This window comes from Salvelinus alpinus, chromosome 15, assembly GCF_045679555.1.
Source record: "Salvelinus alpinus chromosome 15, SLU_Salpinus.1, whole genome shotgun sequence".
Lineage (NCBI taxonomy): Eukaryota > Metazoa > Chordata > Actinopteri > Salmoniformes > Salmonidae > Salvelinus > Salvelinus alpinus.
Window position 1 is genome coordinate 38,750,176 of NC_092100.1, and position 16,099 is coordinate 38,766,274.

At 44.8% G+C, this 16,099-nt stretch overlaps 1 protein-coding gene across 7 annotated transcripts in view; it reads left to right on the top strand.

The window, feature by feature from the left end:
- Positions 1-14,299, top strand: part of LOC139540028 (doublecortin domain-containing protein 1-like) — a 43,674-nt gene extending 29,375 nt beyond the window's left edge. For 5 of the 7 annotated variants that reach the window (XM_071343546.1, XM_071343543.1, XM_071343544.1 and 2 more), the window contains 12 exons: positions 6,705-6,828; positions 8,541-8,660; positions 8,784-8,883; positions 8,989-9,124; positions 9,317-9,465; positions 9,948-10,017; positions 10,417-10,527; positions 10,645-10,812; positions 11,287-11,475; positions 12,104-12,324; positions 13,604-13,740; positions 14,146-14,299. In XM_071343546.1, coding sequence (XP_071199647.1) covers positions 9,389-9,465; positions 9,948-10,017; positions 10,417-10,527; positions 10,645-10,812; positions 11,287-11,475; positions 12,104-12,301 — 813 coding nt within the window. In that variant the 5' untranslated portion in view covers positions 6,705-6,828; positions 8,541-8,660; positions 8,784-8,883; positions 8,989-9,124; positions 9,317-9,388 and the 3' untranslated portion in view covers positions 12,302-12,324; positions 13,604-13,740; positions 14,146-14,299. Of the gene's footprint in view, positions 1-6,704; positions 6,829-8,540; positions 8,661-8,783; positions 8,884-8,988; positions 9,125-9,316; positions 9,466-9,653; positions 9,795-9,947; positions 10,018-10,416; positions 10,528-10,644; positions 10,813-11,286; positions 11,476-12,103; positions 12,325-13,603; positions 13,741-14,145 lie in introns of those variants that run through there. The other 2 variants (XM_071343548.1, XM_071343542.1) reach the window with 2 other exon arrangements.
- Positions 14,300-16,099: the final 1,800 nt, after the last annotated feature.

Consider the following 16,099-nt stretch of genomic DNA (forward strand, 5'->3'; position numbering starts at 1 on the left):
TTTTTGTAAAAATCTGAATTTTTGGTGGAATATTTACTAAGCCCCAGAATATATTTTTTTACAGTGCAGCCACCACAGGCAATTTAGAGATTTATCAATGTGTATTTGACAATTTAGAATTTTTTTTGTATTTTGGTCCATTAATATTAGTATTTAAACTAATTTAAATGTCAAAAGTTGACTCAATTGTTTAATTTAGTTAGTTTATCTTACTACCATCATCAAAATGTCATGAATTGTAACCACATTTAAAGTGACATACATCCATAATATCAAAGCTCACTACATTGACTCACACATCATTTAAAAGCATATTTGATAGAGAATGTTACAAACTGGACTATATGTAACTTACTTTGAAGAGATTGGATCTAAATAGGTGTTTGGTGTTTGATAGTCTAAATTCAGTGTCCTTGTCTTTAACTGTTATTTCCTGAAAGTTAGACACTTCACACACACATTTTTCTCACCCTCAAAAGCATCTGCATTCACCAAATTGTGTGTGATTATCCTTAGACGTATTCTCCAGACAGGGAATTGTTGATATGTTGAAAAAATATATATATTCTAGAGGACATTTTCTGCAGAAAAATGCGGCAAAAATGTATTTTACTTAACGTTCTTTAGTATTTTACAGATAGAATGATGAACAAAGTATGTGTAAGTCCGGTCGTGGAGTGTCTTAATGAAATTAAACCTAAATATTTAGGCTGACATCATCCGGTGTCCAGAAAAATGTTTTTGTGTAATATGCAAATGTGAAAACATTTAATGAGATATCACCTAATTTGCATATTTGAATAAAAGATTTCAGAAAATGTTTCATGCACAAAGATATTATATTTGTGTCCACGACGGCATTCAAGTGGTAAAAATGTATTTTGATATGATTAAGGTAAAAAATACTGTATTAGGCTGTGGTGCCTGGCCTATTTTTTACTTAACACTTTTTTTTAATGTTAAATCTTAACTTCTTAAAGCATTGTTGGTTAAGGGCTTGTAAGTAAGCATTTCACTAAGATCTACACCTGTTGTATTCGGCGCATGTGACAAATACAATTTGATTTGATTGAAGTCCAATATTATAAACAACATTACTATGCGTCTCTAGCCAAACTTCCCAGCATGGCTTTTCCTCCTTCCAGTCGTTTACATTTTATTTCTCTATTGAATGTGCCCTGTAATTAAGTTGCCAGCAGCAGTACCACATTAGTGTTGGATTAAACCCTCCACCGTTGGGTTTTAGCATTAGGTAAACAACAGGAGTCTGTGTTTGCTGTGACCCCTCTGTCACTTTAGCAACACAGTGGCGTCCATTAAGCTACCTCCATCCACATGGTGAACACCCCAGACAGGGCTTTTACATCTACACCTTGTCTAGGTCACAACACTTAGTTACACTCAGCAACCGGCCCACGATAATGAACGTAACTCTCCAAGTACAGAGAGCTGCTTAACATTTGCTTGTGGTCATTCATCCTCATACCAAACAGTCTATGGTGAAAACTACTCTCACAGCATGCAGTAGACGCAAGCCATAAGATAATAACAACAAGAGTTTTTTAATAATGAGATTTTATGGCTCTACTTAAATGTCATATTTTTCTTTGATTGCTGTTTTGGTCTGGACATCTGAGGGGACAGATGTTCTCCCCCATGACAGACCCAATGCTGACTCGTTCGTTCGTTCTTTGTTCCTTCCTCTGCTTCTCATTCTCATAATATCTCTCTCTTTCTCGAAAAATGCAATAAGTTGAGATCTGTTGCAATTTTCGGTAGTTTTACTGAAGCATTTGTCTCCAACACGAGTGGTTGTTCAGATCGAGCTGACCCTCTGAGACGGCTGTCTTCACCCCAGCCCCCTAAGCATCCACGGGCTCTACTGTCAGTGACATCTCCATCCCTCTGTCCTCCAGACTCCCCCCCTGCCACGACTGATAGTGTTTAGTCACCCTGCAACGCGTCAACCCATAGAGGGACTTGTCATCCAGGATGTTTGCTCGACATTGTACACACTCACACACACACACACACACAAAACTGCCTTTGATTACCCTGTTGGGACACAGACATATATCTAGTGTCAGGAACAATCTGTTGGGAGTTTGTCCGCTGCGTGGCGTTTGTGACCAGTCGTGGCGTGTGTGTCCATTCGTGAGCGGCGGAGCAGAAGGTCTCCAGCCGTACATCTGACCCCAGGTGATGGGCTCCAGCAGCCTGTCACATAGCATTTGGGCTGGGACCGCTAGGCCAGCGTGGGGCTGTTGGGGTAGGTTGGGGGGCTGGTGGGGTAGGTTGGGGGGCTGGTGGGGTAGGTTGGGGGCCTACAGGGGTGGAGTGAGGAGAGTGAGTCCCCTGTAGGCAACATGGCCATAATGATCCATAGCACAGAGATGGTGGCAGGTTTCATGCTGGAGAGAGGAGCGAGGAGGCTAGGTGACTGAATGCACCCTGCCGTCGTGGCCGAGGGAGTCAGGGTTAGGGGGGACAGGTTGTGAGTTCAACAGGATGTGTGTGTGTCTTGCTTAACATGCTTCTGATCCCAAGCCTTCTCTAAGAGCAGCAGGTGTACTGTTTGATGGCTCATACCACTTCCTTATTCACTATTTCACTGTGCATCTCGAATGGGTTTACGGTTAGTAGACTGTAGAGTAGTCAGAGGAGCCCAGTGTCACATGGTACTAAGGTCACACAGTGTCACTCAGCCATTGTGATGATGTCACTGGGGCCTACAGGAAAGACAGCTCAGCCTGACCTTGTGGAGGTCACGCAGGGCCAGCGGTGCCAGCTGCGCTCCTCAGGTTGGGGGTCTGTCCCGGGGCCCATTCTCTGTCCCGGTGTGTCTTTGCAGAGACGGGGGAGCGCGGGTGGCAAAGTCATCTGTTCACTGACGAGGTGACCAGGACACCCGAGGGCCACCAAAGGAGAGGAGGGGGGCAACCTGCCCACTACATTCTACTGCCACCTCTCTCCTCTCTCTCTCTCTCTCTCTCTCTCTCTCTCTCTCTCTCTCTCTCTCTCTCTCTCTCTCTCTCTCTCTCTCTCTCTCTCTCTCTCTCTCTCTCTCTCTCGCAGACTGTAGACATACTCTCTTATATATTTTCGATTGAAATTCTATTTATATTCTGTTGTAGTAGACTACAGTATATGATATTGTAAATTATTTTGTATTTTTGATATGCTCTTGGAGAAAAGTTCGCTGGCAGACCCTCATGTGGGTTGCCATCTCTTTCTGTAATGCTGTGTGTGTGTTTGTGTGTGTCTGCATGTAGGGAGGGAGTGAAGGTTCTTTATGGTGTATTTTCATTTTGCCTTTGATGATGCAGGTGAGATAGGAGCTGAGATCAGAACCCTCCTTTGCATAAAAGTTAATCACGGTGCTGGGAATGTAAATGGCGACCATTCTCTCTGTTTGTGTGCGCGCGTGTGTGTGTGTCCTTCGCCCCCCTCTCCGTGTCTGATTGAGGGAAACCAGGGGCCGGCGTTCAGCGGTAATCATCCCAGCAGGGGTCCCCATCGGATGCAGTCCTGTCATTACATTTGTGTTGAACACCGGCCCATTTAAATGTCAGCCTTGATGGGCTGCTAGGCCTGCAGAATGCCGACGAGGACGTAAACACCCGGCAGAGAGAGCGGAACAGCTCCCCGCCACAGAAAAAAAAGTGATCTGATGAGCAGAAATTAACTTTTAAATACCCAATTCTTTAGACTTTCATAATTGTTTTGGTCATACACACAACAAATGCGAGGCCTGTAATTTGAAAGCTATTTTCGAGATGAGAAAATCCTCTGTGAGGAGGTGCAAGTAGATTGGAGGGTGGAGGGAAACAATCAGGCCAGTGGATTTCCTTATAGAAAATCCAAATTGCTTATTAGAATGTTGTGGAGTGTTTACAATATGTGGCTTAAGTGCACAACTGTCTAACAGAGGGGAAACAGTATCTGTGTGTCCTGGTATCAAACACCGGGATGGACATGCATCTCTTCATATGTATCAGAATATGCATATTTGGATGTTCCCATTAGATAAGAAAGCAGACAGTATCCATGTGGCGATCAGCATTATTCCACAGTGCTGCCGAGATTGTCCATAATGTGTCTCTATGTGTCCACCGAAGCAGCCATATTCTCCCTAAATGTGACAGTCAGGAAACCAGTGACAGACAGACAGAAAACAGGAAACACAACTCTCTTAGCAAGCAGGAGACATTTAGAGAAAGGATGTCCATGTTAAATAATTCACAGCTGGGAGTCATGGGGTGCAGAACCACCATCCTTCTACTCACTCACTCACTCACTCACACACACACACACACACACACACACACACACACACACACACACACACACACACACACACACACACACACACACACACACACACACACACACACACACACACACACACACACACACACACACACACACACACACACACACACACAGGCATGAGGGCCTGAGGAGTACAATGACATTTTTGTGATAACACCCTACTACTCACCAAAGAAAAGAAGATACATTCTCCCTCAAAAGACATCATATTCTGTCTCAAATCAAAAACACATCTTACAGTCATATAGTCACATCATCATAGCTTTCCCATAGCTTTCCCTGTGACAATTAACACTGTCAGATGTTAGCCATTTCCTCATGGGTGAATCCATTTGAATTCCATCACGTTTTGACAGCATCCCGTTCGATAAAAAAAAAACAATCCATACATGTTTGTGGTCAGAAAGGGACTTTTTGAACATGAATGCCAAAACATTCTGGCGATGAAGGTGTTCATTTTACACCCCAGCCTACCATGAGACATCCAGGTCTTCATCACTGTAAAATATAAACGGTTGAGTTTGAAAGCATTTCAAATCTTACAAATAGTGTTGTCAAAATATTTTGTTATTTCTTTGATAAAAATGTAAATGATTGAAAAATGTGAACCTGAATACATTGTCATTTCAATCATAGAAATAGAATTCATAGAATGGACCTCAAACCACTGCAATTTAGCTGGTACACCAATGATATTTAAATGTAATTGCAATTTGTATTTCTAATTACTACAACAAAGATGGCCGCTGGTCCACCCACCGTCGAATGTCAACTTAAATGGACATGTATTTTCTATCATCTATACTTCTAGGATTTCAATCGGTTTTCTATAGAGAATTGACAGTATGATTTAAAACAACAGATTTTCCCATTCAAGTCAACATTCTCTGGTATGTGTGGACCTCCAACCAGTTTTGTGGTACCATTTGAAAGTCAATTGTATTCCAATTTTAGTACATTTATCAGCCAAGACATGACACCCACCCTACATTCAGGAGCATGTTGTGTCTAAACCAATGGTGGGAACAACACACACAAAAAATAATATGTAAAATAGGGTCTAAGCTTCAACATAAGTGAATTTAAAGAGTTTATGCATTTTAGATAATTGACGTTAAAGGTTAAAAAAATGACATCAGTTTTATTTACAGAGTTCAAATGTACTCGCATTGAAACCATGAAAAGGAATCCAGAAAAAAAAGAGTTTGACAACTCTGTTTGTAAGCTTTTAAATTATATAAATCTCAACCGTTTATCTTTTCCAGTGATGAAGACATGGTGTCTCATAGTATGGTAGGGCAAAATGGGTCAACTTTGAGCATCTTTATCTCTTGAATGTTTTGGCAAAAACTTTCTGAGCACTTCTACAAAGGGCAAATGTGTATGGAAGTTTTCATTCAAATCAAAAGGAGTGCTGTCAAAAAGTGATTGAATTCAAATGGATTTACCCTGATGTAATTCGGTGCAGTGTTTTGTTCTACAGGATAGCAGAGACGTTTTGGGTGCATAGTGTCCCTCCCTGTTCAGTATAGATAGGCTGTCTGAATTGACAATGGTTTGAAGTATGATATGGTAGATGCCACAATATGTCAAGCCAGTTCAACATTGCAGGGCAATGGCCTTCGGAATACAATAGTACTTCTATGAGGAACTTTTCCCCTGAGGCAAAGTTTACAGATAAACAAAATGGCAGAGCGCAAAAGAGGACACATGGAAAGATACACAGAGGATGAGGAACAGATAGACATATATTTGAGACAGATAAAAATAACTTTTGTTGGGGGAATGTAAGTGCCACATATTCCACAGAGTGTGGTCTCCACCTAGTGGACGATGAGAGAAACAGCGCTGCTTTGTTACAGCAAATGCACATCATGTTGTCTCAGGGCTCCATAGTATTGTGCAACAGTATATAATCAGACACCAGAGCTTATGAATGCAGGTCTCATTCAAAGGAAGTGGGGGAAGCTGTCAAATCTGGACATGACCCTCCACCGCAGCCCTGTGTGTCAATGCCCGAGGTGGGGGGGTGGTGTGTTTTTTGTCTGCCTGTCAATGTCAGTGAAATGAGCAGCCAGTGATGGCTCTGAGGTTAGAGGTCCCTTCCCTAAGGCTGCTATGGGCTATGGAATGCTGCTGGCCACCCAGTCCCATCTATCATGTCTCCCAGCACCCCAGCCCCATGTACCCTGCACCCCAGCCCCAGGGTCCAGCTCGACCTTCCACCACTCCACCCACAGGGTCTAGCCCAAACCCCATCTGTTCACTGGTCTCGTGACCAGTGGCCTCAATGTGTGGCTCTTTGCCACTCTAAAAATCAATTTCTTACATAAGGTCCTGTGAATATCCCTATGTGTGTTCCTCTCGGTCAGATGGGCCATCTAACAGGAGGGGCTGAGAAGAGCGGGCCAATGGAAGCAGTCCAAGGTAGACAACCCAGAGTGGAACAAGCTGACCTACATGTGGCCCTCTCTGCCCAGGGGAGAGCTCAACCAGGTGAGCCCTCTTCTTGTATGGGCCAGTACGAGATCCATGGTACACCTGGAACTGGTCCGGGGTACATACATTCAGTCCAGTGAGTGCTAGTCTGAGGGGTCCCGAATAAAATGAAGGCCTATATCAAAGCAACCCAAACAGCCATTGTCAATGGTCCACACACACAGTGCACTCTAGATAATATGTGTGTGTGTTGGCGGAGAAATCTTCTCTCAAAGAACCCCAGTCTGTTAGAGCGAGGAGCAACATGCTGACTGACTGTCAGAGTGGATCTGTGTTGTTGTTATGCCATGGCATATCTCCTCTGTCTGTCTGTCTGAAGGATCAGATGAGGCAAGTCGGACAGGAGCATGACAGGCTTGTTAGGAATTAATCGGTCTACTGAGCACAACCACTGACTGACAGGTTCACATTTTACACTCAATGAATAGAGACTAACAAATGTTTAACAGGTTGTTTTATCATGAAATCGTATAATGGAATAATCATAAGGTTTGTATGTGGGTGTCGTAGGCCCATTGTAGGGTAAGATATGAAAGATATCCTGTGCTTTTCAGCTTTTGTGCAACCTTAACTTGCCTTGAAAGTGTAGTTTGCTCATTCATTTGCACTGACAGTGTTGAGACACACACCAGAGGGAAAAATAACCAGGCTACTTTACACTTTTGAATGCCCCTGCAGGACCTGAGCTGGCCACTGGAGGGTGCCCTAGTCCCCTGTGCGCCACCACTGACTGACTCCAACAGGAAATGGCACTGTTTCAGACCTGCACCACTGAGATTGAGGGTACTGAGAAACAGACGGGGTAGAAAAGGCCAAGGCCATAACTGTTACAGTACCCAACCTCATACTGAACACTTTGTGAGGACAATATCCTCTCAGTTCTTCTACATCCCTCCTCTCTGACACTGACAACTACATCTTAAGTATGTGGGTACATCTCATTCCACATCCACTATAGGCAACACAATATTGTCAATTACAGTTCCGTTTTAAATATTGCATAGTATACCAGTGGTATAGTAGCATCAGTCAAAAGCCTGAAGCATCTGTAAAGTAAGTCACTCTGGATAAGAGCGTCTGCTAAATTACTAAAATGTACATGTAAATCATAGCGATAGCTGCACATTTAGTAGCTGCACATTTAGTAGGGGTAGTGGTTCTGGTTTAGGCCTGATGTTCTCACTGCAGGATTTTACACATCCTGAAAAAGATCCCTTAGTCTCAAATGGGATGATTTATGTAGACGTATTCATTTGCTTCAGATCATATATGTATTAGCACATTAGGCCTGATTCAGAAGTAAGAGGACTCTCTACTGTTCACCAATCATTTGGAAAAGAATGCATAGCCTTCAACCCCCACACAACCCACCGATGAATGTTCATTCACTCAAGGTAAAGTCAAGCCTGAAATTGGAGTTTCTGATCCAGGAATATAATTTGTACCTCCTAATTAACTCAATCAGTTCTCCGTCTTTGGAGCAAAGTAAATAAAGCTGCCCCGGGTTCCCGTTTACAGATGAGCACATGCAGCCTGCCTGACCTTTGACCTTTCAGTCTGTGTCAGCCTCTCCTTCATTACGGGCTCAGGCCTGGAATCTGGGGCATCATTTGCATAAGTTAATTCCTCATTACGATCCCCCTCGCAGCCGTGTGAGGCCAGGGAATAGAACTGATTATGATTCTGTTTCCCTCCATTCATCTGTGCAGTAGGAAGCCTCTCGCCAGCACAGCACAGAGACTCAAAGCAGAAAGAGGCGCCAGCAGGGAGAGGGAAAACATTAACACGGCAGAAATCCACAGCCTTGAGTTTCAGCAGTTCCTTGAGAGGTAAAACCTCAAGTTGAATTGAAATATATTCATGACGAAAAAATATATTTATTTTCATTTCCCCTCGTGGTTGGGAAGGGTAGAACAGTACAGTCAATCTAGACTGTAATGCTTTCTTCTCAGGTGCAGAGAGTCTCTTCATCTGCCCCACGCTGCTCTCAGGCTCTTTCTCACAGACGGCAGGGAGAGAACTCTACTCCTAGATCTGATTCCAGACCAGCTGGTATTGAAATCATACTTTTGAATCAACTTTTTAAACTTTTATCTTATGAATTAAAAGTTAACTCGTAAATCAACTCATATATTCTTTCCTCTCTGTGTCATTGAGGTGTATGTGTCCTGTGGGCAGCCGTGGGTTAACCCTCATCTCAGCCATGGTAGAGTGTCCAAACAGCTCCACCTTCTCCACCTGGAGCAGGACGTGTCCCAGATCTGCCACTACTGCACCCTCTGCCACCAGCATGGTTGGTACATTCCAGAAGACCAATCAGCACTCATAAAACGTGCATACGTCCATCAATGACAATGCATTCTGAACTGTGGCATATCATTAGGCCTACATATTGAAGAAATAGTATGAAAAAAATTCTACCCTCTTTCTCTGCGTTTATGTGATGTGTGCAGTAGAGTCTTATGTTTCCTTGCTGTCTCCCCAGATATGGTACTGGAGGTAAGAGGTGAGATACAGGAGGGCTCTCTGCTCACTGTGCCCCCCTGTGGTGTTTTCTATGAAGAGCAGAGCCAAAGAGTCAACGCCCCAGGAGGAGAGTGCTGATCATGATCGTGATCACCTCAACAGTCTCACGTGAGTCTGTCAGTAACAACTAACAAAGCCATTCAGGTCCACTCTCTGATCCTGCATACTAAAACTGCATAATATGTCATTATGTTCTTCCGTGGTTGTCTTGTTAATGTGTTTAGCTTCATGAAAAGAAGTCCCTCTTTCAATGTTATTTGCGTCTTGACATCATGTGTGCTTTTCTGTTTCGGAAGGGACTCGCACTCATGAGCTCACCAGAAAATAAAGATGTACCCTACTTTCAAATACCCTTGGCAAGGGAACCACGAGGAAGATGTCATACAAAATGTTGTGGAAAATGGCTGCAGTAATACTGACCAACCTGCTAAGAACAGGTTAAGCTGCTTTAAACAAACATACAGCCTTTGTTTCTGTGGGGTTGCACAGGGTGTTCTGTTTCACTAGCACCAGTGCTCCATTGTTCTGGATTTTCATGGCATTGTGTGTCAATTATTTCTGCTTTCTCTCTCTGTGTTTTTTCTCTATAGGTTGCAGCAGCGTGGTAGGAGCATCACACAGGCCCACAGACAGCAGTTCAAGATCAGTAAGGGCCAGATGGTAAGCTGCAGAAACCCCTGGCTGTTTGGGTCACTGGCCGTGGGGGAAGGTGGGGTAAAAACAGGGTCACCCCTCCAGTTGGTGCGCAGTAACCCCTCTTACTCAAACCAACGTTGGACACTGAATGAGGGAGAGAGGTAGGAGAATGGACCCCATGTGAATTGATACTAATGTCAGAGCGTGACCCTGTCTGTCTATCGTCCCACGTCACACTGATATATTAGTTGACCCCCTTTGACCCTGTCTAGGGCACTGTAGTGTGCCTATGAGATCCAGGCACGGACAAAAGGACAGGGTCAAAGGTCTTTTCGTGTTCTCGGAAGCCATAGGGAAACGTTTATGAAAGTAGTTGTTATAAAGATACTCTTTGTTTTGATTATTGTTTGTCTCTTCACACAGGACTCTTCCTCTGTTGGCCAACCCTCAGCTGGTATTGTCTGTTTCCATGACTACAATCCCCCCCAGGAGACTCCTGCTCCTCTCCTCACAGGCTGCTCTGTAGTCCTACAGGTAAGACTCACTGACAAGCAAAGGAAGTCGACAACAACAACAACAACGAACGAGTACAACAACAAGCACATACCGAAAGTATCATGGTTTGATCTCTTTTATATATTGCCTTTGCAGAAATACAAGCCCTATAGTTACGGAGCAGCCAACCAGAAGTGGGGCTGGTTTGCAGATCTTACGGTTCTGAGTGCATTCTACACCTCATCTCTGGACCAGGAAGTGACTGCAGCCAATCAGGCCTCAGTGTGTACCGCCTGTGTGTCCCCAGAACCACTGCACCAGCAGGTATACGAGAACCAGTCCAGAAGAACTACTGTAGCACACTGTACTTGACACAGTGTTAGGTATCCATACCCATTCTGTTCTGCTGTACACTTTTAGCGTATTCTGTGGTTTTATGCGCTGGTTATGAGGATTATAGGAAGATTAGAAAGGAGTGGTACATTTTGGATACCAGCTGTACATCCTTCTTTGCTTAGAACGTTCTTTGGGAATAATGATGTGCCTGTACAGTATTGCATACTCTCGGAATAATTCTGTATGCACTATACCAGAGGAGGCTCATAGGAGGGGCTCATTGTAATGGCTGGAATATAATTATGGAACGAAGTCAGATACGTTGTTTCCATGTGTTTGATGTGTTTGGTACCATTCCGTTTATTCCATTCCAGCCATTACAATGAGCCTGTCCTCCTATATCTCCTACCACCAGCCTCCTCTATACTCTACAGTATCTCATACTGTGCTATGTGGGGGCAGGGTTTCTCCTTCACCAGGTCGGGTGTGAGTGGGAGCAGAGTGAAGGTGTGTCCTAGCTGTTCCACTGGGCTGAGAGGGAGAGGAGTTCTCCAGAAGCTTCCTCCAGGATCCTCCTCCCTCTGCTGTATGGCCAGTCACAACCACCAGCTCAGCCCAACTGGACACTTCAGGATCCTAAAGGTCCACCAGGTAGTGCAACCTGGACTCTGGGGTAGATGTAACATAGTCAACGTAAATCTGTCTCCATCCATTTAGTATGATATGGTACGTTTCGTATGATATGTGTTCATTTGTGGATGTCCATGATATGTTACGAATTACAATTCATATGATATGTTACGAATTTCAATTAGCGGTGGCTAACTTTAGCTAGGGTTAGGGGAAGGGGAAGGGTTATCTAACATGCTAAGTAGTTGCAAAGTTGATAATGAGCTAAAATGGGTTGCTAGACGTTCGCGTTACACACCCACCCATCCTCCCCAACCAAGTTTTTGGCTTATGTAACCTTCTCTCTTATGTAACCATACCCAACGTAACATATCATACTCATTTTATTGTCACACATTTACTGTGTTACATCTAGTCTTTGAGGCCAGGCTGGGTAGTGGAACATCAAATATCCCCCTACAGCATTCCCTGAAATCAAGTGGGTGAGAAGTTCATTATCCAAGGCGGTGCAGATGGCTGCACTGAAGTAAACATGTTCTCCTTATGAACCCCCAGGAGAGTGTGTGTATGTGTATGTGTGTCTGTCTGTGTCTGTATGTCTGCATATCTGTCTGTGAGGGACTAAGACTCCAGCTGTGTCCTCCTGCAGACGGAGCTCAGTGAGTCTGCGGCAGACGTCACTCTGCAGCGTCTAGACGAGTGTCTGGGAGTCACTGAGGACGGAGGCTGCGGTGCTGCAGGAGCAGACGCCGTCCCCAGAGGTGTGCAGCGCAGCCCGGACCAAGCCGAGCGTGAAGCTCCTGGCCACACAGGAATGGGCAGGGGGGCCTCGAGGAGGGCCAGCTGATCACGGCGGCAACAATGCCTCTGGTGAGACACCACAGGGGCCACTGAAACATGCAAATAGACAGTGTATGACTTTGTTGTTTTCTAGGTGGACGGTATGAATTGAATGTATGAGTTTCTGTGTATCTGTAGTTGTTGTCAGAGTGCACCCGCCTGCTCCAGCTAACCAGAGCTTAGGAACTCACCCTGCATCAGCTCAAAGCCTGGGCCCTCAATGACTGTATGCAGGATGACACAGACACACAGAGGTTAGATTACCTTTCTGATAACCAGTATCTGGTGACTTTTGACACTGACCTCTCCTCTAACCTCAGGTTCAGAGACAGTGTTCCAGGTGAGTGCTGAGGACATGAGCTCTGTAGATGAGGGTCTGCTGGCGCTAATAGTGAGGTCCCCCATCCATCCCCCATCCATGTCTGGGTGTCCTGTGGAGAGCACAATGGTGCTTGCATTTGCTAAGGGAATTTGATATTATGAAATTGGATGTAAATAAATGTAGAGTCATTTCCTTGCTCCTTTTTCTTAATACTACAGCACATTAGTCCATCCTGTTTATTCTTGTTCAGTTATTTTCTTGCCTGTGGGTGAATCTTGGCAGCATTGCCCTGGGGGGGAGGCCCAACCCAGACGAGACGCTTCTTCGTTTAATAACACATTTCATGCATGGCCTGTAATGGCGAGATGCTAATGAGACGTGTGTTTTGCTGCCTGGATGATGATTTTGCAGATAATGTTTTCTTTGCTTAAGCCTTGTACGAACTCGGGGCAACAATTAGGGGGTTTGTAAAGCACTCCACATTTCTATACACATCATCACGGCGGGTGCGTTATGTTGTCAGGAGAAGAGGGAAGCTGCAGAGGGCTTTGTGGCTGCAGAAGGAGAGAGAGTACTGACTGATCTGGAGATCAAGAGACACAAGGTGAGGCACCCAAAAGGTTTGCTATCCATCATGGCTGCTGTGGCTTCATGAAATACAGGGCGATAATGCATCCCAGTGAACGTATTTCAATTCTGTGACATTTGAAAATCTAGTGTCGTGTGGCTAGCCTGATCTACCATCCCTGACCTAACCGTTGCGAATCCATGTGGCGAAACCGAATGTAAGCTGGCGAGAGCAGGATGGTGGAACCCGGCCATCCCGTGTCCTCATCATGTACCATGGGGGAATAAACTAGATTTGCTCATTCAATGACATTGCAGCTCAGTTAGTATAGGCAGTGTTCCTCCTTGTACGCACAGGTACAATCTTGGGTGTAGAATGGCCCCTAACAGTGTCCCCTCTCTACCCCTGCGTTCACCCAGCCCGCCGGCTCTCCAGACCGGGCCAAGCCTCCCTGGTACCCACCCAGAGTCCTGCCAGGCCTGTAGTGGATGAGCAAAGCCGGCTACAGCCCAGCCATGAGGAACTGACTCTGGACCAGGAGCTGCACAACACCGAGGTATGGATGTACTTGTTGCACAACAAAATAATAATACTTGCGCTTGTCTTTTCCTACTAGCTCTGACTTTGCTGATAACGACTTTACTGAGGAGAAATGTACTTACTGCGACTGGGATATGTGTTTGTCTCACCCAGCTACCTTAAAATGAATGCACTTCACTATAAGTCGCTCTGGATAAGAGCATCTGCTAAATGACTAACATGTCCAATGTGAAACTGTATCACTGGTAGAGACTCTGAGACCACTCTTCTGATATAAGCACGGTACTGAGAAGCATGGTAGTACCAGGGATTTGATCCTTCAGAGGTTAGATAGTGACCTTATACGGGTTTTGATCCTTCAGAGGTTAGATAGTGACCTTATAATCATGTGGCGTTGATAATACCTTTTTTTTCTTTACAGACTCAACTTGGTGAGATGGAGGCCCTTCCAGAGAAAGGCCACAGGCCACTTCCACAGAAGACCTCCCAGGAACTGTACCATCAGCCTGATGTCAAAAGAGTTAAGGTGTACCACAGTGGAGACAGGCATGTATCAGTCCACGTCCGGGGGCAAAGCATCGAAGAGGTACTTCCTCCAAATAGAGAGTCTGATATCATACTCCAGTCTAGATTGTCTATGGGGCGCCGTTTGTAGCATGCTATATTTTGTGATAAAGAGAGCGGAGGCGCCAGGTAGCCTAGCAGTTAAGAACGTTGGGCCAATAACTGGTTTGAATCCCCGAGCTGACTATGGGAAAAATCTGTCAATGTGCCCTTGAGCAAGGCACTTAACCCTAATTGCTCCTGTAAGTCGCTCTGGATAAGAGCGTCTGCTAAATGACTCCGATGAATTTCATGCCGCAGAATTCATCTTTTTCACAAAACATAGCTAGCACGTTACAAACAGCGTCCCCTATATCTCCTCAGTGACTGTGTGTTGCTATATGTTTCAGCTGCTGAACTACAGTACTGCGAGACTGGCCCTGTCCTGGTCCGCCTCCAGGCTATACGCTGCAGACGGCAGGCTTCTGAGCTCCTGGGTGGACATCCACAGGGACATGCTGCTGTGTGTGTCAACAGGACAGCCCTTCATCAGCCCTAAAGGTCAGCAGGCCCTGGTTCACCTCTAACCTCTGACCCCTCCTACTGACTGTCACACAGAGAGTAGGGGTTAGTCTGATGTTTTGATAAATAGAAAGAAAGTGAAATTCATTCCTGTGGATTGCTAATTTACACAGATCTATTTATATGAGCATTTGGGCTGTCTTTTCTCTCTGTCCAGATTGTGGGGACAAGATTGAGATGAGGGCTACCTTCGCTCGAATGATGAGATCTCTAGACTCTGGTAATACCACAACAGACAGGGGACCAAAGGAGCACCTGACTACCACAGTAAGAGGATAGGGGATAACTGTACCAAGGCATTATGCTACTAATGGTTATATAGATTATTCATATTTGTGTACTGTCTTTTTTTAGATTCCATGTGGCTGCCATTCTCTCCATTGGACTGCAGAAGCATAGAACTGTTACAAAACAACTGTATCATGCCAGATCAAGATCGGTGTTATCTACTGTTGTTGGACTGTCGCTATGTTCAAGCAATTCCCAATGGGACAGTAACTACCAGGAAGTGTGTGATGTTATATATTCACCACTAGTGGGAAGCAGTGGTATAAGCGAGTCATAAACTCAGCAAAAAAAGAAACGTCCCTTTGTCAGGACTCTGTCTTTCAAAGCTAATTAGTAAAAATCCAAATAACGTCACAGATCTTCATTGTAAAGGGTTTAAACACTGTTTCCCATGCTTGTTCAATGAACCATAAACAATTAATGAACATGCAACTGTGGAACGGTCACTAAGACACTAACATGATGGTAGGCAATTAAGGTCACAGTTATGAAAACTTAGGACACTAAAGAGGCCTTTTTACTGACTCTGAAAAACACCAAAAGAAAGATGCCCAGGGTGAACGTGTCTTAGGCATGCTGCAAGGAGGCATGAGGACTGCAGATGTGGCCAGGGCAATAAATTGCAATGTCCGTACTGTGAGACGCCTAAGACAGCGCTACAGGGAGACAGGACGGACAGCTGATCGTCCTCGCTGTGGCAGACCACGTGTAACAACACCTGCACAGGATCGGTACATCCGAACATCACACCTGCAGGACAGGCACAGGATGGCAACAACAACTGCCCGAGTTACACCAGGAACGCACAATCCCTCCATCAGTCCGCAATAGGCTGAGAGAAGCTGGACTAAGAGCTTGTAGGCCTGTTGTAAGGCAGGTCCTCACCATGATGATACTATTGAATTCGAACCATAATAAACACTATTCAGAACCAAAGAGGAATCATGCATGCTTTGTCTTTT